The 25,959-nt window shown below is 45.0% G+C and overlaps 3 protein-coding genes across 7 annotated transcripts in view; 2 read left to right on the top strand and 1 right to left on the bottom strand.

Annotated features, from left to right (window-relative positions):
* Nucleotides 1–25,959, top strand: part of pmvk (phosphomevalonate kinase) — a gene marked incomplete at its 5' end in the record, with an annotated part of 187,148 nt that overhangs the window by 121,087 nt on the left and 40,102 nt on the right. The gene's annotated exons all lie outside the window — the stretch shown is intronic.
* On the bottom strand, nt 1,218–11,936 carry ankrd34a (ankyrin repeat domain 34A). Of its 5 annotated transcripts, none has more exons than XR_014596042.1 (6): nt 9,988–10,765; nt 9,111–9,402; nt 6,358–6,869; nt 5,072–5,463; nt 3,180–3,839; nt 1,218–2,772 (listed from the first exon to the last, which is right to left on the bottom strand). XR_014596042.1 is itself a non-coding variant. In XM_083989759.1 (6 exons), the coding sequence occupies exons 2-6, from the start codon at nt 10,183–10,185 to the stop codon at nt 3,617–3,619; spliced, it is 1,617 nt and encodes a 538-aa protein (XP_083845885.1). In that variant the 5' UTR covers nt 10,186–10,272; nt 11,753–11,936; the 3' UTR covers nt 1,218–3,616. The 5 variants fall into 5 exon arrangements, 4 of the variants coding, with proteins under 4 accessions (XP_083845885.1, XP_083845888.1, XP_083845887.1 ...); XM_083989759.1 differs by adding an exon at nt 11,753–11,936 and having other exon boundaries at nt 1,218–3,839; nt 9,988–10,272; XM_083989762.1 differs by having other exon boundaries at nt 1,218–3,839; nt 10,000–10,765.
* pnp4b (purine nucleoside phosphorylase 4b) lies at nt 16,350–25,136 on the top strand. The gene is made up of 7 exons (XM_083989357.1): nt 16,350–16,492; nt 17,981–18,156; nt 18,241–18,344; nt 20,048–20,223; nt 20,830–21,020; nt 23,736–23,815; nt 24,851–25,136. The coding sequence occupies exons 1-7, from the start codon at nt 16,470–16,472 to the stop codon at nt 24,989–24,991; spliced, it is 891 nt and encodes a 296-aa protein (XP_083845483.1). The 5' UTR covers nt 16,350–16,469; the 3' UTR covers nt 24,992–25,136.

Genomic DNA, 25,959 nt, shown 5'->3' on the forward strand with positions numbered 1-25,959 from the left:
TCTACATGGGGCGGCCGCTTTAACCACTGCGCCACGCGGCACCGCCCCTCCCGTTCATTCGTATGGAGAGTTTTTTCGAATTGAGGAGCCATGGGGCTTTACATGCTGTAAAATAACAGAGGGTGCTAATGCTAATGCTAACGGCGCCCCCTGCAGGTCAAACAGACAAACAGCATCTGAACATGAAACATTTTTATTCCCACGAGTTACAATCATCATCATCATCATCATCATCATCATCATCATCATCATCATCAAAGTGAAGAAGAAAAATAGATCACAGGTGGAGACGTTTCATCAGCGACAGGTTACAAAAATATCTCAGTTTAAACTTCAAGTATCTACCCACAACAACAACACAGTCCACTTCAAACCGGTCTGGACCGGTTTAAACCAGACTGGACCAGTTTAACAACAGAGTCCACTTCAAACCGGTCTGGACCAGTTTAAACCAGACTGGACCAGATAGAACAACCCCGGACCGACCAGTCTGATCCAGTTTGAACCAGTTTAAACATTGAAGTCCCAACGCCTCCGGTCTGACTCGTATAAATTTAAAGGAATGATGTCGTCGCTCCAGGTCTTTGCTGCTGGTTGCAGTTCAGTTTGATTGACATCAACCGATCCATCGGTCCGTTAGTCGATCCGTCAATCGATCCGTCAGTCAGTCGATCAGTCGGTCGATCCGCACGTCGATCCATACGTCGGTCGATCCGTCAGTCGGTCCGTCAGTCGGTCCGTCAGTCGATCCGTCGGTCGATCCGTCAGTCGAACCGTCAGTCGATCCGTCAGTCGATCGAACCGTCGGTCGATCTGTCAGTCGATCCGTCAGTCGGTCAATCCGCACGTCGATCCGTACGTCGATCCGTCAGTCGGTCGATCCGTACGTCGATCCATACGTCGGTCGATCCGTCAGTCGATCCGTCAGTCGATCCGTCAGGTCGATCGAACCGTCAGTCGAACCGTCAGTCGAACCGTCGGTCGATCCGTCAGTTGATCGAACTGTCAGTCGATCCGTCAGTCGATCCGTCGGTCGATCCGTCATTCGATCGAACCGTCAGTCGATCCGTCAGTCGGTCCATCAGTCGAACCGTCGGTCGATCCGTCGGTCGATCCGTCAGTTGATCGAACTGTCAGTCGATCCGTCAGTCGATCCGTCAGTTGATCGAACTGTCAGTCGATCTGTCAGTCGATCCGTCAGTCGATCGATCCATACGTCGGTCCGTCATTCGATCTGTTAGTCGGTTGGTCGATCCGTCCGTCGATCCGTCAGTCGATCAAACCATCGGTCGATCCGTCCATCGAACCGTCAGTCGATCCATCGGTCGGTCCGTCAGTCGATCTGTTAGTCGGTCGGTCGATCCGTCCGTCGATCCGTCAGTCGATCGAACCGTCAGTCGATCCGTCGGTCGATCCGTCGGGAACGTGGAGCTGAAAACCATAGCGACTGTTTTGTTTTGGATGATGAGGTCGAACCAGAAACGAATGGATTTGTCTCTTGTCTTTTGATTGTGAGTCTGGAGACGACAGGAAGGAAGTGTGTGGCGCCACCCGGTGGTCAGACCGATCTTTATCTTTACAGTATTTACAGCCTCAGCAGCTTTTGGTTCAGCTCACTTAAACTTCTTTGGAATTTCTTAAACGATAAAGTCAAACTTCATCTCGACACAAATCAAATCGGAACAAATGTGGAGACGCGTCAAACCCAAAGACCAACGAACCAACGGAGCAATGGCAGCGTCAGGGTAAACCAGTTAGATCCAGTCTGAGTCCAGAGTCGACTGGTCGAGGTCCAGCTTCAGAGACACGACCTCGGTGCAAATAGTGCATCTGTAAATATCTGTAAACATCTGTAAACATCTGCAAACATCTGTAAACATCAAACCAGTCCGACTGTTTTCATGTTTCATCATTGTGTGAGTGGACGAGGAGGCGGAGCTTCACCGACAACATGTTACCGGATGTTGCAGCAGTTTATTATCGACTTCTACTGATTCATTGATTATTGATTAAATGCCACTACGAGTTCAGACTTTAATAACTGCTCAGATGTTATTTAACTTCAGACGAGTCGATTCATTCTTTACACACCGGACTCACCTGCTGGAGTTTCTTACAGCTTGTTGCACTTTTGTGTTAACTCTCCTCGTCGTCCTGGGTCAAGGAAGGAAGGACAAAGGGATAGAAGGAAGGAAGGAAGGACGAAGGGAAAGAAGAGAGGGGGGCAAAAAGGATTGTGGAAAGAAGGATGGGGAAAGGGAAGGAAGGAAAGAAAGATGGATGGAGGGAACAGACTAAGTCAACTGGATCAAAAGAGGAAGGAAGAAGAAGTAAGGAAGAAGGGAAGGAAACAAGGGGAAAAGGATTGTGGAAAGAAGGAAGGGAGAAAGGAAGGATGGAGGAAGTGAACAGATTGGGTCGATTTGACCCAGAAGGACGACAGGAGGTTAAATTCCCATTTCTGTTTCATAGTTTTGTCCAGCAGGTGTCGCCGTCCCTTTACTTCAGCTTCACGTCGTCTCAACTCAATTATCTTCAGTCTGAACCTTCAACCACGTCTCCTGGTCTTCATCGTCCAGGTGGAACTGATCCTGAACCAGCAGGTGATTGGTCCAGTTCCGGTGACGTCAGAGGAAACTGGGTAAACGAACAGGGTCAATAAACTTCACCCAAAATTGAAACTTCCCTCATTATCTCCTCCTCCCCCTCATGTGGACTAAGGGCTGGGAGAAGTTTCAGAGTCCTCCGTGGCTTCTCTGAGTTACAGGGGGTCTCGGCGTAGCAGTGCATGTCCATATGACGGTTGCAAATGGATACCAACTGTCTTCATAACAAAAAGACACACCAAAAAACATCCAGATACCTCCATGCTGCTCGTATGTAATGTCCCTCTGGTATTGAAGCCCTGACATGAGAAATTGTTCAGAAAAAAATGTAATAAGTCTATATTTCAAGCTTGTTTTGTAGCGGAAGCTTCTCGAAGCTCCTCTTCCCGGTTCGTCCAAATTTGGACGAGCAGCATGGAGGTATTTGGATGTTTTTTGGTGTGTCTTTTTGTTACGAAGACAGTTGATATCCATTTGCAACCGTCATATGGACATGCACTGCTACGCCGAGACCCCCTGTAACTCAGAGAAATTTCAATTTTGGGTAAACTATCCCTTTAAAGTGAAGGGAACTCTCAGGTCTTGGTCTTGGTCTGGGTCTGGGCTAGTCCAGAGTATATTGCTCGAGTCTGTCTGTAAATGTCTGCAAAGAAACTATGAATTGGTATGAACAGGTTAAAGAGGCTAAAACAGGAGTAACACGACCCCGTCCTACATACATCCACCGGTCCAAATCCGTTGTAGATGTAGTGAAGTTTTGATTGCAAAGATCTAGAGGAAGTTCAGGATGGAAGGAAGTTCTGCTCCGAACCTCAGAACCAGATCTAAGTTTCAATTGAGGCTCAAGTTTAAATCCAGTTTAACTAAACTAAACTCTCTCTCAGTTTGATAAAAACCTCCCAGAAGGAAAAGGAAGAGTCTGTGAGGTGCAGAAACGGGAAGCAGAAACTCTGCATTTCCAAGTCTCTGCAGCAGCTTCCCATGATGCTTTGCTCCAACTTCTCCGGTCATCAATCCCCGTTGGACTCGACGACCTTCTCGGCCAGGATCTCCTGGAAGGTGGAGAGCTGCTTCATCTGCTCCGTCTGCATCGAGTGCCTCCTCATCAGCTTCTTCTTCGTCTTGAAGTCCGGCCCGCGCTTCGGCGAGGCCGGCGCCACCGGGACCAGGATCTTGTGTCCGGCGTGGACCGGCGAGGTCGGCTTCCCGTTGGCGCGGATGTCTGGGATCGGCCTGTGGGTAGGGAGGCAAATTATCAGTGGTGGACAGTAACGGAGAAAATTTACTTGAGTACTGTACTTCAGTACATATCCAGAGGATTTGTACTTTACTCGAGTATTAGATTTCTTTGGTACTTATTACTCTTACTTGAATACATTTCCAAGACAAATATTAGTACTTTAACTGGAGTTAATTAGTAGTACGGCTGAAAAGTACTGGTTACTTTCAGGTCTTTTTCTAAACTCCTATTGGACACAAGCTGTGTTTGTCAGAGAAGGAAACCCTAACCCCTAAAAGCAGCACATCAGTGCAGCTGCTTTCAAAGAGTTCATTCTCACTAACAAGAGTTAAAAGCTCCTTACATTCATTTACAAACTATTAGAGTCATTCGTTGATGTGAAGAATAAGACATTTACTCTGACTCTGACTTTGACTTACAGTACATTTAAAAGCATGTACTTTTGGATACTTAAGTACCTTTAGAAGCAAGTACTTTTTTACTCTTACTGGAGTAACATGTCGACTGAGCTACTTTTACTTGTAACGGAGTACATTTTGACCAGTAGTATTTGTACTCTTACTCAAGTACTGGGGTTGAGTACTCTGTCCATCTCTGTAAATTATCGAGTAGCTAATTCATTAATCGATAGTTGATAGACCTTATCGATCGATGATCGATTAACTGAGATGATCCTGAGAACCTAAATTTAAGGGGAAAATTTAAGCTCAACATTCCTTATAGGACTTTACACTAGTATTTGTTAGTTTATTTTAAGAGCACAGCACAATGAAAAATGTTGTACCACGTTATTTAACCTTTAAATAATGTTGAGGGTCCAATGTGACCCATTTTTATATTTAGGAACAGTAAAAACACCCTAAACATTCTTCCTCTGACTTTAAGTTGAACTTGTTCTTGACCAACACAATATCTACAGATGAAATGGTCTTTCCTGCCACTACACTATGATTACTGTATTTAACTAGGCTACTTAAATCACAGTAGCTAAACTGATTTGTTGAACCCAGCCTGATGTAGCTAAACATTAATAAAACTCAGTGTCGGCGGCTTTTTGACTCGTTAATCACTGGTTTCTGTGTGTTAGCGATGGTACAGAAGACTGAGTCCCGTATGCTATAGCTACAACTAGGTTGGAGTAAAATAAATAAATAAATACATAAATAAATAAGAATAAAATGAGAAAAAAAGGAAACTGTCCGATTAATTGCTTAAACATCCCTACCTGTGGGGGTTGATGTTGAGCGGCGGCAGGAATCCCGGCCGCGTGTGGGAGATGTGATCCAGCAGCAGCGTTCCCGAGCCGCGGCGCTCCAGCAGCCCGGGCGTCCGCCGCCGCACGCTGAGCGGCGACACAGAGTTGGGAATGTTCTCCAGGGATTCTCTGGAGGAGCTGGCGACCAGGGAGAGCGGCGAGGCGTTGTACCTCCTCCGCTCCACCGACACGCGGCCCGAGTCCGGCGATCCGGGGATCGACTCCGGGGACAGGTGCGTGTCCGACTCGTAGTGCTCCATCCGCGTCAGTTTGGGATGAGCGATGAGCGCCCGGGCCGCCGCCGCATTCTCCTGGGACTCGGGAGCGGTGTTCCTCCGGTACAGGATCTGGTGCTGCTGGACCTTAATAATATTAATAATAATAGTAATAATACATTTTATTTGTAAAGCACTTTTCATAAAGTAATCTCGAAGTGCTACAGAAACCAGAAACAAAATAAACAAAAGACTAAGAGAAAAATCAGACACGTTAAAATCAGCAGTAGATAAAACAGCTAAAGGAGGAGGTTAAAGTGCAGAGAGAGAATAAAAACATCTAGGAACGACCTAGGAAAGCCTGTCTGAACAAAAACATTCTAAGCCCTTTTTCAAAGGTAACGACAGACTGGGGTTGTCGTAGGTGTTCAGGGAGGGAGTTCCAGATGTGGGGGGCAGCGGTAGCCTCGTAAACCAGCCGCTCCCGGAAACGCATATCATTTCATTCCGAGGGAGAGTCTGGCCTCATTGCCGCTGTAAGCGTTTGGCCTGAAACCCTCAGAAGGCCGAGCCAATCAGCGTCGCCGCTGTGATTGACACAGCGCGTTGGCCAATCAGGGACCGACTGGTGCAAAGCCCCGTCACTACACCAACTTGCTGATTGGCTGAATGGGGTTGTCTGTCAACGCTACTACTCTCGCCCACCCCAAACGCTTACAGCGGGAATGAGGCCAGACTCTCCCTCAGAAATGAAATAAAATGCATTTCCGGGAGAGGCTGGTTTACGAGGCTAGGGCAGTGGAGCAGAAGGCTCGGTCTCCCATGGTGCGGAGTCGTGTGCGGGGCTGATGGAGGAGGTTGGTGCTTTGGGACCGGAGGGTACGGGTGGATGAGTGAGGGGTGAGGAGGTCTTTGAAGTATTGCGGGGCGTTGCTGTAGATGCAAAGGTGGGTGACGAGGGCGATTTTGTATTGAATTCTTGAGGTTATGGGAAGCCAGTGTAGGTTCTGAAGGATGGGGGTGATGATGATGTGGTCGTACCTTGTCGGCCCAGGAGCCGGAGAGCGCCGCGCAGTCCTCGGAGCACGACCGGTCGATGAGTTTGGGCGAACACGGGTCGTGGGTCTCGATGCTGTGTCGCCGCGACAGCAGTGGTTTGACGGTCGGTTCCGTGATGGACAAGCCGTTGATCTCACTGATCGCTCTGCTGAGATCCGAGCCGCCTCCTTCCTCCGCTAGACCGCCGTCCACCACCCGGTCCTGAGCAACAACACCGGCGCCGGCGGCGGCCAGAGCTGACGGCGCCACGAGGCCCCACGGCTCCGAGTTCAGACGCTTCAGCAGCTTGCGAGGCGGCGGTCTCTTCTGGGCTGAAGGCAGCGGTAGAGCCGAGTTGACGGCGAAGCTGAAGACGCCCTCGTCGCTCCGGTCTCCCGCTGCAGGCGAGGCCGTGCCGATCTCCACCTCGGACGGCGACATGCAGGCGGGAGTCAGCTTGTCCACGACGCCGGGGGAAGGAGGGGCGTTGAGGTACTGCTTGGTCTTCTTGGTGCCTGATGGAGAACAACAGAACCAATACAACGGATTATGAAGAATTATAAAACGTAAAGGTGAAATCCTGCGATCTGATTGGTTGTTAACCGTGGTATATTGAGCATATACCACGGCTACTATTCTAAAGCCTTATCACAGCGTAGGCTATCACTCCGCCTCAGGCACGTATGACTGGTATGAATGGAAGTTGTTGTCATGTATCCATGACAACGGACTGTTGCAGTCCGTAGCAACAGACAGTTGATGTTTTTACGATGTTAAAAAATGTAGTAAAGTAGTGTAATTGACATGTTTAAGGTGAACTTTCACCTCCAGAGGGTTAACAATGGTAGAGGGGACTGAGCAGTGACAGAGGAAAAGACCAGATGCAGAGCTAACGTCTGGACAGCTGGGAACAGGTTTTTATTGGATAATATGTATTTCTGGTTGAATAAAACTACATGAAACTGATTGCGTATTCCTCTTTCATATTGTCATTATTGGTAACCGTTTTATAAAAGCAATATATCACTCCAGTCCGTGGTACATGCTCATTATAGCACTCAACGCCCCTTAGCCGTGGTATAATGAGCATAGACCACGGCCTGTTGTGATATATTACTTAAACATCACATCCAGTTAAAAACCACACAACAAAACTCTGTCAGCTACTTGTACACCCAAAGGATGAAATAACACCGGATCAGAAATGTAACGTCATCTATGAAATACTGCGCAAGTCGTGCAACAAAAATACTTCGGAGAAACAGGGAGGTCATTCAACAACATAAGGAAAAAAGAACATCAAAAAGAATGCGAGAAAGAGACGGCAGCAAACAAACAAGTTCAAACGCTGGATAAAAGGGTTGAAACAGTCTGCCGACTGGGCAAATCTTAGCTCCAGTGGGAGCACATTCCACAGCTTCGGGACCTAGGAACATAGGACCCTTTTTTTCAAGAAAGAGTCCTATATTCCCCAGTATGTATTGCAACCGGGGAACATAGGACCCTTTTGGGAAAAATGGGGAACATAGGACCCTTTTTTCAAGAGAGGGTCCTATGCTCCCTGGCAACAGTGGGGAACATAGGACTATTTCTTGAAAAAAGGTCCTGTATTCCCAGTAACAGCGAGGAACATAGGACCCTTTCTTGAAAAAAGGTCCTATATTCCCTGGAAACAGCGAGGAACATAGGACCCTTTCTTGAAAAAAGGTCCTATATTCCCTGGCAACAGCGAGGAACATAGGACCCTTTCTTGAAAAAACGCAGCAGCCAGACCTCTCACTCGGTCAAAGAAGTCCTGTCACATCACTCCCATACTCGCCTCTCTGCACTGGCTACCAATATCTTTCAGAATTCAATTAAAGGTTTTACTGCTCACATACAAAGCTTTCCATGGTCAAGCCCCCAGTTACATCTGTGACCTCATTCATCACCACACCCCCAGTCGTTCCCTCAGATCAGCAGACCAGGGCCTTCTGTCAGTTCCTCAGACCAGTCTAAGGGGGACCGGTCTTTTGGGGCAGTGGCCCCGAAGCTGTGGAATGTGCTCCCACTGGAGCTAAGATTTGCCCAGTCGGCAGAGTGTTTCAAGGGTCAACTGAAGACACTTTTGTTTAAAAGGGCTTTTGGGTGTTTGGGTGTGGGATGTGACTCACCTCTCATTTAACATTGTTTTGGCTTGACCCCCTCGGGCCGGTCAAGTGCCACATGATGTTCTCCTGTGTTTTTATCTGTGCTGTTCCTGTGTAACATGCACAGTACTTTCTATTTTATTGTTATTTACTGTATTATGGTTTTTATCTACGCTGTGAAGCATATATGAAATACTGCGCAAGTCGTGCAACAAAAACATACATCGGAGAAACAGGGAGGTCATTCAACTGCATAAGGAAAAAAGAACATCAAAAAGAATGCGAGAAAGAGACGGCAGGGCGATTCACACGGACACAAAAAGACAAAGCAGAACAGGAAAACTTAGAATCAGCCATCACAGACCACTGCTGAAGAAACAACCACATCATGGACCGGGACAAACAAGTTCAAACGCTGGATAAAAGGGGGTCATCCCTATGTTCCCCGCTGTGTCCGGACCGGGGAAAGCGGGGAACATAGGACCCTTTTTGGGAAAAATGGGGAACAAAGGACTCTTTCTTAAAAAGATTGTCCTATATTCCTTGATCGGGGAACATAGAACGGTACGCTCCCGATAAAAGAGGCCATAGAGATCATGAAGCGGGCGAGAGAGAGCCGCCATCTACCTGACGGAGACGTATCCGTGGTGATGATGATGACCTCTTTGCCGCGGGCCTTGCAGGCGTCCAGCAGCACCTGCAGCGTGTCGCGGTCGCCCCGGTTGATGGCGTGGACCAGCGCCGAGGACCCGGAGTAGTCCTTGAGGCTGGGATCGGCGCCGTTCTCCAGCAGCAGCGACACCACCTCCTTCCCGTTCTGCTCTGCACACGCGTGCATCAGCGCCGTGCGGCCGCTCTTGTCGGGGATGTTGGGGTCGGCGCCCTTCTCCAACAGGTAGCGCACCATCCTCTGGCGTGTCTGCATGAATTGAATGAATAAATTTATATTTATTTACGTGTTGTGCACCAATTAAAGGGACAACGAAGAGTTTCTCCATCAGCAGAACGAAAAATTCTGCGACAATAAAAAAGTCTCATATTAATGTGGATGAATCTACGTTACCACTTGTTAATGGTCCATTTTAGATAAATCTATGGTTTTGTCTCTATGGTTATTTTGTTATTATTAGTGGTGGCGGAAATGCTGGGCGAGCCGACCAGCGTTTCTTTACTTTCGGTTTCGTGGCGAGTCATGAGAATAACGCTGCCGAATCTCCGTTTATGGTGGGAACTACGACGGTATGTGATCGTCTTCCAACCTCTGACTTTAATTCTTGATGAATGAAAACATGAGTCTGTCTTGCACCGGTCAAAGAATTTCACGGTGCGGAGGCTCATAAATGTAGTGTGGAAACACTTCACTTTTCCAAAACTCCTCGTTGTCCCTTTAAGGCGTCCAGCCTATAAGGGCTTACAAGACACATTATCATCATATTTAGACACCAAACAAAATCATCAGAGCACAGACAAAACCAAACAAAAACAAAAACCACATGGAATTCACATAAATAATTGCCTGCAGCTCGTCGTAGCTCGCCAAGCAGGCGGCGGAGATCGGTGTCTCTCCGCGCTCGTTGCCCTCGTTGATGTAGGCGCCGCCCTCGAGCAGCAGCCGGGCCAGCCTCAGCTTCCCCTGGAACACGGCTTTGAGGAGCGCGTTGCCCTCGGTCTGCAGCCCGCCGCCACCGCCGCCATCTCCCATGATCCCTCGCTTCACCTCCTCAGACCGCCTGACCGCCGCTACTGGATGCAGCTCTGACCGGCCGACCGCCACGAGAACACACAGGACCTGCAGCAGCCGAGACAAAGAGCTCAGTTCACCTTCAACAACCAATGATGAAACAGGTTGGATGTGATTGGCTGAGAGGCCGATGATGTCAACACCTGCAGAGCAACTGTTTTAACCCTGAACCCTGAGTCGGTGCAAGCTGTTTTTAGAACGGCGGAGCAGAGCCGTGAGCTGCTCAGAGCTACGCTACTGAGGCTAAAGGAATTTCTTGGTTTCCCTCATCAAACTCATCAAATACACAATCCAACAACTCCACAACGCTCTGGTGGACAAGTTGTGAGCTGCACATTCACCACGCTATGAGATAATAACACAACGTTACCACACAGAGTTGTTTTAGAGGGAAATTCATGCAAAACCGCTGATTCGTGTTCCGGCCGGGAGCAGTTTTTCATCAAGCAGTCTCTGTATTTCCCTCTAAAACAACTCTGTGTGGTAACGTTGTGTTATTATCTCATAGCGTGGTGAATGTGCAGCTCACAACTTGTCCACCAGAACGTTGTGGAGTTGTTGGATTGTGTATTTGATGAGTTTGATGAGGGAAACCAAGAAATCCCATAATGAGCCTCCGTAGCGTAGCTCTGAGCAGCTCACGGCTCTGCTCCGCCATTCTAAAAATAGCTTGCACCGACAATTAAAGGTAACAAACCTACTGCTATGACTATAGAGATTATGGCAATGGGCCAATTTGACTAAATGTTGAACTATCCCTTTAAATTAAGATAAAAATGGAATGGGAATAATCCTGTTTAGTTCCAAGTCAACGTGTCGTCTGAAAACCAGGTTCACAGGTAGAAAGACTCTGACACACACTCCTGTGTTTGTACTTTAGTGTGACAGATGGACACACACACACACACACACACACACACACACACACACACACACACACACACACACACACACACACACACACACACACACACACACACACACACACACACCCTCTCTCTCTCTATCAGCTGGACTCTGGACCGTGGGCTCAGACTGAGTCGTTCACATGTCGCTCCGTGTTGTCACTTCGTGCACCAGTCGCTGCTTCACGTGTCGGCGCCGTCGCCTGCGACCATGACGATGGTGGCCATGGTGACGATGGTGATGGAGGTGATGAAGATGATGATGGAGTTGATGAAGATGATGATGGAGGTGATGAAGATGTGGAGGAATGCAGCAGCAGCAGCAGCTTCTCTACGTCACTTCTCTCTGACGCAGTCGCTGCTATATTTACACACCAGGCTGCAAGTTAACGGCTGTGTGTGTGTGTGTGTGTGTGTGTGTGTGTGTGTGTGTGTGTGTGTGTGTGTGTGTGTGTGTGTGTGTGTGTGTGTGTGTGTGTGTGTGTGTGTGTGTGTGTGTTTTTGCTGCATCGTTAACAAAATTACACACCTAGTCTCACACACACACACAGAGAGAGTTAACCCCGTCTTTAGTCTTTAACAGCTGAGGATGAGGATGAAGGATGAAGATGTTCTGTTCTTACCGCTGAGCTGAAGAAGCAGCTTCATCTTCATCGTCTTCATCGTCTCCATCTTCTTCATCATCTTCATCATCTTCACTCGGACCGCTGCCGTCCGTTGCCGACGGTGACCGGCTATTTACTGACTGACTGACTGAGCCTCTGCACCGACACCGCTCCTCCTCCTCTTCCTCTTCTTCCTCCTCTTCCTCCTCCTCCTCCTCTTCCTCCTCCTCCTCCTCCTCAGTCTGAGCTTTCTATATTCATATTTATTTATATATTTATATATATTTATTGCTGTAACATCATTAAACCCGTGTGAAGACGGAGGAAGAGGATGATGATGGTGATGGTGATGAAGGTGACGTTGACAGTTGGTGATAAAAATAAAATACTGCAACACACACACACACACACACTGCACACTGTCAATACTATGGAAACGCAGTTTCTATGGCAACTGATGTGCTGGATTCCTGCAGAAGCGTTCCCACGGCGACACAGCCCCCCCCCCCCCCCCCCCCCCCCCCCCCCCCCCCCTCTCTCTCCAGCAGGACGATGGAGACGATGGAGACGTTCTGCTGACGGAGCAGAAACAGCTTGACCTCAGCAGCAGCAGCAGCATTAGTATTACTGCAGTACTACTGTAGTACTTGTACTAGTATTGCTGCCATACTACTGTAGTACTACCACTAGTCTGCTGCTGTTAGGAAATGTGCTACCTGTTTAACATCTGCAACTCACAGACAGGTAGAACAAACACTGGTGTTGTGTCATCTGGATTATTAGGGCCACGGGCCGTCACACCGGGCACTGGTCGCTACTACAAATTATATATCAAAACCCGGGTTTGATCGGGATCGGTGTGCTGTTACTTTTCTCAACAGTTTAAAATTTTGCATTGAAGTCAATGGGACGGGCGGAAAAAAAAGCGAAAAAGAACAATCATTGGAGTTTACTGGCACTATAGGAGCCTAAATGCTATTTTTAGTTGATTAGTATTTGGATAATAATTTATGTTTACATTTAAGAAGAGGTTGTTGTTAATTATGATAAAAATGGGTTGTTTACATTATTTACAGGTGAACAGTTAATATTAATAAGTTACTATTTAATTCATTTCACTTAAAAAGGTGTGGATGTTTAGAGGTTTAAAAAATCACGCATGTAACCTTTAATGTGGATTGATACGTGTGTGCGTGATTCACGTGAAGCAGTCAGTCAGGTCAGTCGTCATGGAGTGGAGCCACACAGTTTTTTGACCTCTGCCTTTACCTCTGCATTTACTCAGCATTTTCTAGATATTTTGCTCTGGCCTTTTTTATTTTCATCATGCTGGATTATTGTATCTTGTTTTATTTTTCGGAGTAAACTATGAAAAGGAACGAAAGAATCGTGTGGAGTTTTTTTTTTGCCTTTGAAGTGGATGTTACGAGGGAGGAGAGCGTCAAGCTCATGGCTTCATTGATTAGGAACCTACAGGCACTTTAAACTGATGTGCACTTTAGGGCACCGTGCAATACAACTTGGTACCCATGCACTCCTGCACTTTAGCACTTGTCACTTTGGCCCAGCACTTTTGCACCTTTGCACTTTATCTCTCAAACTGTCCAGGTTCCACTACTGGCCTGATTATCTGACCTGTTTTTTATCTTGTTGTCTGCTTTGTCATGTCGCGTATATAACTGTGTTCTCCTGTCACTGTACTGTTTTTATGTTTTGGGACTCTGGATGGAAATTAGCATTGCTGCTATAATCCGGCTCATTTACATGTTTTTATATGTACATTGATGTGCACTGTCCCACCCAAATAAACAAAATAAAACGTCTACTGCTCAGGCATACTTTCACCTAGAGACTCCATTTAAACTTTAAACAGTAGACACAAGTCTTGTGTATTGGCGTATTACTCCACGTTTTGATAGGTCATATATTTTTTGATCAATCCCTGATCAATGACCATGATCATTTTTGGAGAAATTATGAGATTATAATGGGTGTGTATTGCACGGAATGTTCGTGTCAGAGTGCGTGACATCATCGGTTAGAGTGGGAGAGATGCCAGAAAAACTCCAGATTTTTTCTCTTTCCACACTCGGCCCGGCCACAATTTACACTCTACACACATGATTTTTTCAAAAAATTGTAGACAAACTTGTTCTGTTTCTCACCATGTGCTCAAAATATCAGAGAGATTTACAGAATTTACAGAATAAGCCTCTGAGTGCGGCCACGTCTGTCTCTGCTCCTCATTGACTCCAATACAAATATTTTCTGAGAGAAGCAGAACGGCCTGATGTTTTAAAACTGCCAGCGTCGCCAAAATATTTACTGTAGAAACACCAAATCGTACCACATTTTTCAGTAAGTCCTTAGAGCAACGTTGATCTGTGTTTTGTTCTGATAGGAGTTACCGTTTTGTCACCCTAAGCCTTTTGCGAGACCGGTGCAGAGGCAGAAAATCGCTCTTTTTCTCCACGTTTCTGTCTGTCTCAGCCTGGGGGGCCCCTATCGCTGTGGTAACCACCTCAAGTTGCCGTGGTAACGTCTGATTCTCAGGCCAGAGCTCGTTAACTTCATAAACAATCCACCTGGCGCTCGTTTAAATGTTTCTAAACACAGACACAGCTAAATCAGACTGACACAGGATGCAGCTCATAGTCACACACACACACTCACACACACACACACACACACACACACACACACACACACACACACACACACACACACACACACACACACACACACACACACACACACACACAGTTAACCTAATGTGGTTACAGCTCCTCCATATCTGTGCTTATAGAAAGATGATCATGTGTCTATTTGATCAGCTCTGTCTTGACCTTAAGATCGTGGGTTTGATTCCCATCTTGACAGAGATGGTAAAACCGGCCGTAGCTCCTGTGGCCCTTTCAAAATTTCCCGAGAGGAAATGTTGTAGTTGTTTCTGCAAGTCTGAGTTTACAAAATTACAAACAGCTCAGAATAGGGCAGCTAGACTCACTCTTGATTGTTCTAACCCATAGATCGAGTGTTGACCAAATGTATTCTTGTCTTGAATGGCTGAAGGTTAACCATAGGTTATCCAGCAGTTTTTTGTTATTTATTCACAACAAGTATCCTACAGCTCTTTCTAATCAGACTGGTTATAAAGCTGAAGTTCACCACTACAGTCCCAGAGCTTCAACTCAAGGTCTACTTCCATTACCACGACCAAGACTAGTTCAATGAAAAGCACTGTTGGATATAAAGCCATTTCATTATGGAATACTCTTCATTTAAACATTAGGACTAATCCAAGTAAAAAAGCATTTGAAACATGTAAAGTCACTTAAGAGTTAATCTTTCATGTTATCATTTTGAGAACTTTCTTTCCTTTCTTTTTATTGTAACTGGATCTGTGTATAGTTGTTTTATTTTGAACTTTTGAAAAGGATGTAGATGTATGAATGTAGAATGTGTGTTATAGGAAGGACAATACCTGACAGTCCTATCCCCAGCTTTCAGGATGTGCAGCTTTTTAAATGTTGCTTAAGTTGGAATTTTATACTAAAGACGTTAGGCAATTACTTTTAGTCAAACAAGGCATGATCTTTTCTTTTCTTTTTTAAAAATTTAGCTTTTCATTGACATTCTGCAACAAGTATGACATGTACATCCATTTCATTTTCATTATTAGTCACAGAGTATCAGCATGAATGCCCTTTTTCTAGTAGAACATAAAAAAACAAAACGTGGTTGTGGTTATTGCTACACACACAGCATATTATCTAGAGTTGAACAAGTCAAAGTCTGGCCTGCGTGTTGTTTTATAGTCCGTCCATTTCTTCCAACGTGAAACCAACAGGTCCTTCTTGTAATTCACATTCACAGTTCATTTCTCCATCCTGCATATTTCCATCGTAATGTCCATCCACATGGTCGATGTTGGACTCTCCTGTGAAAGACATTTGCCTGCCACCAACACTAAACAAATGTTTGTCTCTCTTTGTCCATCCTTCAGGCATGAAAAAGACTTTACTTTCCAGGGGCATTTCTTGTATTGCCTTATGTATTTGAAGAGTTAATTTGCAAAAGCAGATAACTCAGTTTTTAAAAAATTCTAGAATCTGCATTTTTATTTACATAAGGTTATATCAGTCAAACCAAAGTTGAGTGACTTTGAGATGTAACAAAACAGACATATCTCAAAGAAATAAAGTTTTATTGAAAACAACACTATGCAAAGAACAATTACAAAGCCTCAGCTCATTTTTTTCAAAATGGCACTTATCTGCTTTTGCAAATTAACTCTTCATTTCCTTCTTATGTATTTCCTTCCAATAAGTTTTAATAACCCCCCAAACAACATGATAATGATTTGCATTCAAAGGCATGATCTTTCCATTTGGCCGGTAAATGATTGGAGGCCACGAGCCAATGGCAGACGAGGTAAGAAGTTCATTTTATGGCCTGTGTAATAATATTAGCACAATAAATCAATGACGTGATCGTGTTCGTGTCACAATTTCATAAAAAACATCACTATCTGCCAATCAGACAGACTTCAGTCCTCTCCTGAACTTTACAGCTCGACTGTTCGAACTGCAGAGGTCAAAGGTCACAGACGCACAGAGTCAATGACCTCTGCTCTGTTTGCAGTCTCTGAACGAGCCAATCAGAGAAGAGCACACACTCTCTCTGTCTGACTGCCACGCTGCTCCTCCTCTTCTTCTCCTTCTTCTCCAGAACGATGCACGCCAAAGGGACCTCCTGGTAAGACCCCCCCTCTCCTCTCGTTTCCATGGTTTCCACTGTTTGTGGGTCCACGGTTTCCATCGGGGAACATGTTTCACATTCTGCTTTGGTTTCAGCCAGTTACAACGATAACGTATAGGGTGAAGTCAGGTAATATGGGACATAATAAGGTCTGAGGCCTTTTGCAATTAAAATATTACCAGCCAGTCACAAAAAAAAACGATTTTGAATTGTTGCCATAACACCTCTTGACAGAAAACAATGTCAAAGTTGATCAGTTGTTGGTAACCAGAAAGTTGTTGATGAAACTTTGAAGGAGACTCAGGAGGGAAGTTCAAGCGAAAAGTGCAGTGGCATGCGGGATTTCATTTTTGCATAATAAGGGTTCTAGACAAAAAACAAACTATTTAAGAATCTGCAAAATTGTATTTTTATGAAGTGTTTAATGAAGTCTTATAATTTTGATAAAAATATTTGTCAAATACACATTGTTTTTTTGTCAACTAGCATTTTTAGCACTGTCCCATATTACCAAACCGTGTTTGGTAATATGGGACAAAAAATTCAGCTATATTGGGACACTTTATAAACTGTCAGTAGTTGCAATAAAATCATGATTTAAGCAGTTATGGTGAACAATCCTGTTGTTAGTGCTGTTGTTGGTATTTTTGTATACTTTTTTTTAACCTTGCTACACATTTTTTGCCTCACACAGTTACAATAATCTCTATGCTAATAGAGGCTAGCCAAGGCTAACAATGCGTATGGGGTATTTGCAGCAGGTCAGAAACCTAGCCTGAGGTTCATTGCCAGGAATGTGCCAAAATCAACTTTTGAGAGGATTGATCATTGATTGTTTGCACTGTATTTATCAATTATTATTATCTTCTATGTTTAAAAACTAAAATCAGCACATACATGTTCAAATACAGAAAATAAAATTTGGCTGAAAGTGAATGTCCCATATTACCTGAAACTTTCAGAAGGGGGGAGAGAGGGGGTCTCAGTGAGTTTATAGGTCTGTAGTTTCTAAACAATCACATTTTACAACATCATTTCACCACAGAAATATTGAAGAGATCTGTGATAAATGATACAAACATCAATGGAGTGACTGAGTAACCACCTTTTTTTGATGGTGGTTTGTTTGGTCATTCTACCAAAAAGTGTCCCATATTACCTGACTTCACCCTAGAGAACAGAGAGACCACGGGTTCTCTGGGTTCTGTTCGGTTCAAACATTTAGTTTCAGCGTGAGAACTTCACTGTGCCTCGTTGATGGGTCAGATTCAGGTTTTTCCTCAACAGGCTTCACTGTGATAACGAGCAGTCGTAAACCTCAGATCTTTGAACCTCGCTTCAACTTTTTCGCTGTAAAACTTGATCCAGAATCTATGGAGATAAGAAGCCGTTAATGATCTGTAGCTTTTCTATGAACCCAATCTTAAGAAACCAATGAACCCCCTCCTCATCCCCCCCCACCCCCCCCCACCCCTCCTCCTCCAGCTGCTGCTGCTCCTTCGAGGACTACAAACTCACCACCGAATGGCTCCTCAACCACACCAGCCACCGTCCAAAGGTGGCGGTGATCTGTGGGTCGGGACTCGGCCTCCTCGCCGACGCAGCCGCCAACAAACAGGTCTTCAGATACCAGGACATCCCCAACTTCCCCGTCAGCACAGGTGAGGGTGGAAGTAACGACCAATCAGATGAGTCCGTTCTCACCACCGGTCTTGTCTGTCTGACACCTTCTCTCCATCTCTCAGTCCAGGGACATGAGGGCTGTCTGGTGTTCGGGACCATCGAGGACACTCCCTGTGTCTTCATGCAGGGCCACTTCCACCTGTATGAGGGCTACTCCCTTTGCAAGGTAAGTCCTCCACACCTGTCCTAGTCCTGGTCCTGGTCCTGGTCCTGGTCCTGGTTCTGGTTCTGGTCCTGGTCCTGGGTCTAGACCTGGTCCTGGTCCTGAGTCATGACTGAAAGAACAAGATAATGGATCCAAGCAGCAGCACCACTTAATGGATGGGAGTGTACACTTCAACAGCTTCTGAAGGAGTGCAGGGTGTGAGTGGTGAAACTGGAGATGGAGTGAACTATATATGACCCTTATAACACTTTCTGCTGAGCTAGGAGTTTTGGTACCGTGCAGTTACATAGAATGGCCACCAGGCAAGGATTGAAGAAGGCACACAGCAGTTTGAAAAAGACCATTGTGCTCGAAACGTCACTATGCTATTAAATCCTTGAAAGGGAGCTCTTATGGTGTGCAGATTTTTTCTTTGTTCTAGTATTCCCTCCTTTATCTAGCACCCATCCCAACTGGGCCTACCTGATGTGCGTGTTTTTTTCCACAATTTTGCTAAGGATTGAAGAAGGCACACAACATTGCATGAAAGTCTATGGGAGCATCTCAAATACGACTAGGAGAGTGGCACACTTAGAGAAGAGCATGAGGCTGAAACCAAGGCCACAGAATAAGGTATTCAGTCAGCAGAGATAAGGCCTCAACAGGAGAGATGGAAAAGTGCTGAGTTCAGCACATGTCCAACAGTCTATAAGCCACAGTAATGATATGAAATGAGTCGCTCTGTTGCTCTCTTTGCAGTGCACCTCTGTGCACGAAGTTCTGAACTTTATTTCTCTTATCTTTTGCCTATGTATGCGACTCGGGTTGTTTTTCTTTTGCTTTGTTCTGAAGTGAAGTAAAGACAACTCTACTTACCAACTCTACGGCACGGTGGCACAGTGGTTAGCACTGTTGCCTCACAGCAAGAAGGTCCTGGGTTCGAATCCCCGGCCGCCCAGGTCCTTTCTGTGTGGAGTTTGCATGTTCTCCCCGTGTCTGCGTGGGTTTCCTCCGGGTGCTCCGGTTTCCCCCACCACTAAAAACATGCCAGCTAGCCTGATCCTCCAATCAGTGCCCCTGACCAAAGGCACTGGCTCATAATCTGGAGTTGGTCCCCGGGCGCTGCACCGCGGCTGCCCACTGCTCCTCAGGGATGGGTTAAATGCAGAGAAAGAATTTCACTGTACTAGCTGTATATGTGACAAATAAAGTACCTTTACCTTTACTTGAAGATCCATCTTTTCAAGCGTCATGTTTTGACCTTTTGAGTTTATTTTACTTAAATGGAGAAGTAAGCGATCCCGTGGTTTTGTCTAACTTCCTGTCAGCAGATGGAGTTAGCAGTCCCCGCCCTCGTCCCTACGTCACCACATTCAGGCGCATTCCTTGGCTGCACACACAGAGAGGACCGCCCCTTTATGCCGTTCTCTCTCCTCATTGGATAAAGGTTGTAGGATACAAGGAAAGTTTTCTCCTGGGCTCAGAGCAGAGCAGAGTGACTGACAGACCCGTGTTTCAGACCAAACACTCTATAGAAGTGATTGCTGTCGGAAGATACAACTATTTAAGACTTATATTAACACAAACATTCCGCTTACTTTTGCTTTAAATGAAGAAGAAAAGTTTAAAGGCCCAAATAGGACGATATATGTTCTATAAATGTTTTTTCTTCTACACACTGAGCTGTGTGAGTTGACCCGTCTGTGTCTGTGTCCTTGCACCAGGTGACCTTCCCTGTCCGGATCTTTAAGCTGATGGGAGTGGAGACGCTGGTGGTGACCAACGCCTCCGGGGGAATCTGCCCCGACTTCAAGGTCGGAGACATCATGATCATCAAGGACCACATCAACCTGCCCGGATTCGCCGGACAGCACCCGCTGTGTGGCCCCAACGACGAGAGGTGAGACAGGACAGATGGACAAATGGAGAAAGGGAAATGTTTGGAACTAATGTTCAAGACAACTCGGAAGTCGGGGAAAAAAAACGAGCTCCGAGTTGTAAAAAATGAATTGAACGGCGTCGAACTCGGAAATGACAGGTCGGAAACTCGGGTATCATATCAGAGCTCCGACTTGACGTCACGACAACATCAAAAAATGGCGGCCCTCGTCTTAAACGGTTAGAATTTAGACATTTTAAGTTATTTGTTGAGGTTTGAATGCATATTCTTGTGTATTATTGCAGTAGCCTCTATGAAATACGTTTATATTAAGCTGTGATTGTTGTATTGGTGTGAAATTGTGTTCCTCGTATGTGATGGAAATAAGGTTTAACTGTTATCAAGGCTGTAACATTATATGAGCACTCATCTGCAGCGTCTCCTCTCCTCCAAAATAAACATCATTTACTGCTGCATTGATTTTTCATATTCAGCTCTGAGCCACAATACGCCAAACTTCCTTCAGGTATCCATGGTTTTTCTCCGAGTTGGGAATTCCGACCTCCGAGTTGTTATGAACTCAGCATAACACCTGTCTCCTTGTCTCCTTGTCTCCTCGTCCTCTAGGTTTGGGATCAGGTTCCCCTGCATGTCTGATGCTTACAGTAAAGACCTGAGGCGTATGGCGCTGGACGTGAGTTCGGAGCTGGGCTGCAGCGACTTCGTCAAGGAGGGGGTTTACTGCATGGTGAGCGGGCCCAACTTCGAGACCATCGCTGAGGCCCGGATGCTGCTCATCCTCGGCTGTGACTCTGTGGGTAAGGAAGAGACAGACCTCGGGAGCATACCTATGTTCCCCGGGTCCTATGCTCCCCGATCTGGGAACATAGGACTCTCTTTTTGAAAGAGAGTCCTATGTTCCCTGTTTTTGCCAAAAAGGGTCCTATGTTCCCCTGTCGCAATACATACCGGGGAACATAGGACCCTTTTGTCAAAAAAAGGTCCTATGTTCCCCGCTGTTGCTGGTCGATGGACTCTCTCTACTTATCTGGACTCTCTATCTATCTGGCCTGTCTAGCCTCTACCTGGTCTTAACCAACTCCTTTCTTCATTGCCTAAACCCAACCAATGGGACAATTACACTTCTCACTCAAAGTCACAACTCAACTTTTCATTCAGAAATAGGCAAAAATCTGCCAAGACACAACTCCACTTCCAGGTATGGGACCAAAAACTGCATGTTCCCCGGGTCCTTTTGGGAAAAAGCGGGGAACATATGATCCTTTTTTAGAGAAAGGGTCCTATGTTCCCTGGTCCCATACAAAGTGGGGAACACAGGACCTGGGGAACATAGGGATGACCCCCCAGACCTCTGTCCTGTCTTGTAACTGGTCATTAGGCTCACTGACAGTCAACAAGTCTTACTGAACCTCAGGAGGAGTCAGGAGGAAGGGCAGCGATTGGCTGTTGAGAATCGTTTGGTCATCATCATCCCAATGATCAACTGTTAGGGAAGTGCTACGGGGTCTTTGAGAAGTTTGTAGAGTTCAATGATGAGGATCCATGGGTTCTTTGTGAGGTTTTAGGATCCTCAAGAAGGGTGTAAACCAGTGGCCTAAACCAGTGGTCGCCAACCCGTCGATCGTGATCGACTGGTGGATCTTGGAGACTGTCCCAGTTGATCTTGATAATACCGGAAAAATGAGTTCAGAAACACATTATGCCCGATTGATGTTCGGCTTGGGTTAGCGTTTTTTTCTTTTGGCGGATGGATGCTGCATTAAATTAACCAATAAGAGAACAGAGGAATGCACAATCGATCAGTGCTGCACAGAGAGTGGTTGTTACGTCGAGGGTTCTCGTCATCACCGGCTGCTCCGAGTCCGAGCAAAGTGTGGCCAGCTGCAGAATCTCAATCTGGACCGGCGTTGTTTACTCTCAATGTTTCAACAGGTAGATGTTGCCTGTCACCAAGGCTGAGGTCAGGGATCTTGGGCCTAAAAACCTTTGAGACTGACGCACTGGGGAGTAGCTGATGAGGTTAGGTCATGGATGTCTCAGAAGACTCCGTGGGTCTAAACAGTCTTGTGGGAATCCGATACCACATTGTGGAGACTCTGAGGGAAGCAGAATGGAGTTAAGTTGCTGCATTGTTTGCAAAAGTCTGTGGTCTTACCTGCATGTTCCCAGTTGGATTATCTCTTTGTGGACGGGTCTACATCTGGACAGGTCTACATCTGGACGGGTCTACATCTGGACCGGTCTACATCTGAACCGGTCTACATCTGGGCAGAAGGAAGACTTCTTCTCCGCTGTTGGACCCAGTGGGAAAGTGCCAGTATCAGAAGAGTTGGCTGTGGACAGTTCTGTCTCTGGGTTTGTCTGTGGACGGAATTACAGTAAACATTTTATCTTTATTTTCTTAGGGAACGTTGATTTAACAGTTTGGAGACCAGAGTGGATTTGATTTTTGGATTTTTTTAACTGACAGACATTGATAACTGGGAAATCTTTGAGTTAGTAATTTTTCAGTTTGATCACTAAATACGTGGTTGAAGATTTCAGTTGTTGTTTGGGTTATTTGAGGCGTATGATCCAAGTTCCTTCCTACAAAGTTTAACAATAACAGCAGCGGGAACTTTTGAGAGTTCATTGGTAATGTGTGTGAAAACAGACATCCTGGTTCATTGTGGACAGGATGGGATTTTGAGAAAATTCTAGGATTCATTGAAACGTGTTCTTTGACAGTGTTTTAGGTTCGCTGAGGATGAAGTTTTCTGATGAGGCTCCCGGACATGTCTTCATTGAAGATGTTAAAAGGCCTTTTGAGAAATTTCTGGATGACATTTGATGGTTCTCTGAGGAGGCTGTAGAGATCTCTTACATTCCAGAAGTATTGATCCAGATGTGTGATCGATGAGGAGGAAGGGGTTCTTGATAAATGTCCTAGTGGACTTTCTGAGTCTCTGAAAAGGGTTGAAAGTCCATGAGGAGTTAATAGCGGTCATGGAGAAGGTTGGAGTTTCAGGCCATTTCACAGCTTCTCTGGCTTCTTGAGGAAGTTCTACAGCCTTCTATCCACAAGTTTCCGAACGTCATCTATGGTCAAACCCGGAAGCCAGTTTTGCCGATTTGGTGGAATTGTACGTTTACGTTTTTACGGTTTTCAGTCGTTGTCATAGTTACGGTAAACGCATGGATCTATTAACGCTGGCTTTTAACACGGATGTCAGTCTGTGTGATATCCACTGTTAAAAGCTGCTGTGATGATCCATGCCTTTTACACATTTATATTGAAAAAAAAAAATCCATGCATTTACCGCGACTACCGAAACCATGGAAACTTAAACATACAATTCCACTGGAAGAGCAAAACAGGCTACGTTTTTGACGTTCGGAAAAAGGTGGATAAAGAAAGTTGTTGTTTTTTATCTGGGGTTTATCTAGTTGCAGTGATGGTTGAGTTAAAGCAGCAGAATGATCAACAGCTCAGTATGAGTCCAAACACTAGATAACATTCTTCTCCTCCTCAGGTATGAGCACCGTTCCCGAGGTGACGGTGGCAAAACACTGTGGACTCAGAGTTTTTGGTTTGTCCCTCATCACCAACATGGTCAGTCCTCACACACACACACACACACACACACACACACACACACACACACACACACACACACACACACACACACACACACACACACACATCTGAGCATCAAACGTATGTGTTTATTTATTGGTTTATTTGGGTGGGACAATGCACATTAATGGACATATAAAAACATGTAAATGTGGTGGATTGTAGCAGCTAGTGCCAGTTTCCATCCAGAGTCCCAAAACATAAAAACAGTACAGTGTCAGAACAACAACATAGTATCATAAAAAACGTAATGCAGACAACAACACACAACTTTAACAAAATAAAACATTGACATTTTGACAACACTTCCATTGGTAGGGGGACCTAAAGAGTTTCTGAGAGATAAAGTGACAAGTGCTAGAGTGCACACTGCAAAAATTCTAAATCTTACCAAGAATATTTGGCCTATTTCTAGTCAAAATGTCGTTTCTAGTCAAAATAAATCTCATTCTACTTAAAATAAGACTCATCACATAAAAAGCAGCTTGTTTTTAGACACTTTTTACTTCTTTCAAGCAGATTTTCACTTGAAATAAGTAGAAAAATCTGATAGTAGAGCAATATTATTACAAACACAAAAAACTTACTTTCACTGGCAGATTTTTCTACTTATTTCAAGTGAAAATTTGTTTGAAACAAGTGAAAATGATCTAAAAACAAGTTAATTTTTAGGTGATGAGTCTTATTTTAAGTGGAAAGAGATTAGTTTTGACTAGAAATGAGACATTTTGACAAGAAATAAGACAAATATTCTTGGAAAGTTTTTAAGTTTTTGCAGTGCAGGAGTGCATCATGGGTACCAAGTTGTGTTGCACGGTGCCCTAAAGTGCACATTGGTTTAAAGTGCCAGATTGTATTGCACGATGCCCGTACACACAGTTGCACAAGCAGGAGTGTGTAGATATTGCAAGAGATGTGAATTATGTAAATACTACTTACTAGAACCAAAAAAGACGTAGTTCACTGAAATAACGTATGTCCCTGACGTGGTTTGGTTGTGTGGCGCTGCAGGTGTCTCTGGACTACAGCCGCGAGGAGAAGGTCAACCACGAAGAGGTTCTTGAGATCAGCAAGATGAGAGCAGAGGTCCTGCAGAAGATGGTCACCACACTGCTCAGTCGCTGTCAGCAGCAAGGCATCAACACACACTGAGTCCGAGTCCAAGGCATCAACACCCACTGAGGCCACGGCATCAACACACACTGAGTCCTTGCAGCATCACGCAGCATCGCCTGAGTCCAGCCTCTAGGGGGCAGCGTAGGCACCGGTTCACAATAAACACTCAGTCAAGCATCAACCTGTCTCCTGTCAATCATTTACACTGCAGAAACTCTACATCTTACCAAGAATATTTGTCTTATTTCTAGTCAAAACAAATCTTATTCTACTTTTAATATGAGACTTTTTTATAACAAAATAGAAACTCCTCGTTGTCCCTTTAAAATAGGATTCATCACATAGTCTGGGACTTGTTTTGGACTCACATCACTATGACTGATGATCCTACAGCTCGAACACCTTTTTCTGAGTGTATCCAACATGTACCCACCTGTTGTATGTATATGTTTTCCAGCTATGTGAATGCATCAATATGTCCCCTATACATCATTACATCATCGCATCAAATATCATTTACATCGTTGATGTGGTATTCTTATTTTATTTCTGTTTTGCTATGCCACTGACACCTCATGTAACGTGCATAAGATGTCTGAAAATGTAAAATGTTCTACTGTCATACACCAGAGATAAAAGAAATAAAAACTTGAATTACAAAAAAAAAGATTCCTCACATAAAAAGTAGCTTGTTTTGAGACACTTTTTACTTCTTTCAAGCAGATTTTCACTTTCTTATTACAAACACAAAAAACTTGCTTTCACTGGCAGATTTTTCTACTTATTTCAAGTGTAAATTTGTTTTAAACATGTGAAAATGATCTGAAAACAAGTTCATTTTTAGGTGATGAGTCTTATTTTAAGTGAAAAGAGATTAGTTTTGACTAGAAATTAGACAAATATTCTTGGAAAGATTTAGAGTTTTTGCAGTGTAGTAGTAGTGTTCAGTATTAATCTGAGTTACTCTTCATGGTCTTAAGTATTTTCAGAATCAAACAGAAGCT

The sequence above is a fragment of the Trachurus trachurus genome (genome assembly GCF_905171665.1).
Source record: "Trachurus trachurus genome assembly, chromosome: 16".
NCBI classification, from domain to species: domain Eukaryota; kingdom Metazoa; phylum Chordata; class Actinopteri; order Carangiformes; family Carangidae; genus Trachurus; species Trachurus trachurus.

Excerpts from the sequence above, each read along its gene's own strand:
- ankrd34a (XM_083989759.1), bottom strand. The coding sequence starts at position 10,185 with ATGGGAGATGGCGGCGGTGGCGGCGGGCTGCAGACCGAGGGCAACGCG. Across the intron at positions 6,870-9,110 it reads CACGGATACGTCTCCGTCAG|GCACCAAGAAGACCAAGCAG; the intron begins GTAGATGGCGGC and ends GTTCTCCATCAG. Across the intron at positions 3,840-5,071 it reads CTCAACATCAACCCCCACAG|GCCGATCCCAGACATCCGCG; the intron begins GTAGGGATGTTT and ends CCCTACCCACAG.
- pnp4b (XM_083989357.1), top strand. The coding sequence starts at position 16,470 with ATGCACGCCAAAGGGACCTCCTG. Across the intron at positions 16,493-17,980 it reads CACGCCAAAGGGACCTCCTG|CTGCTGCTGCTCCTTCGAGG; the intron begins GTAAGACCCCCC and ends CTCCTCCTCCAG. Across the intron at positions 20,224-20,829 it reads TGTGGCCCCAACGACGAGAG|GTTTGGGATCAGGTTCCCCT; the intron begins GTGAGACAGGAC and ends CTCGTCCTCTAG.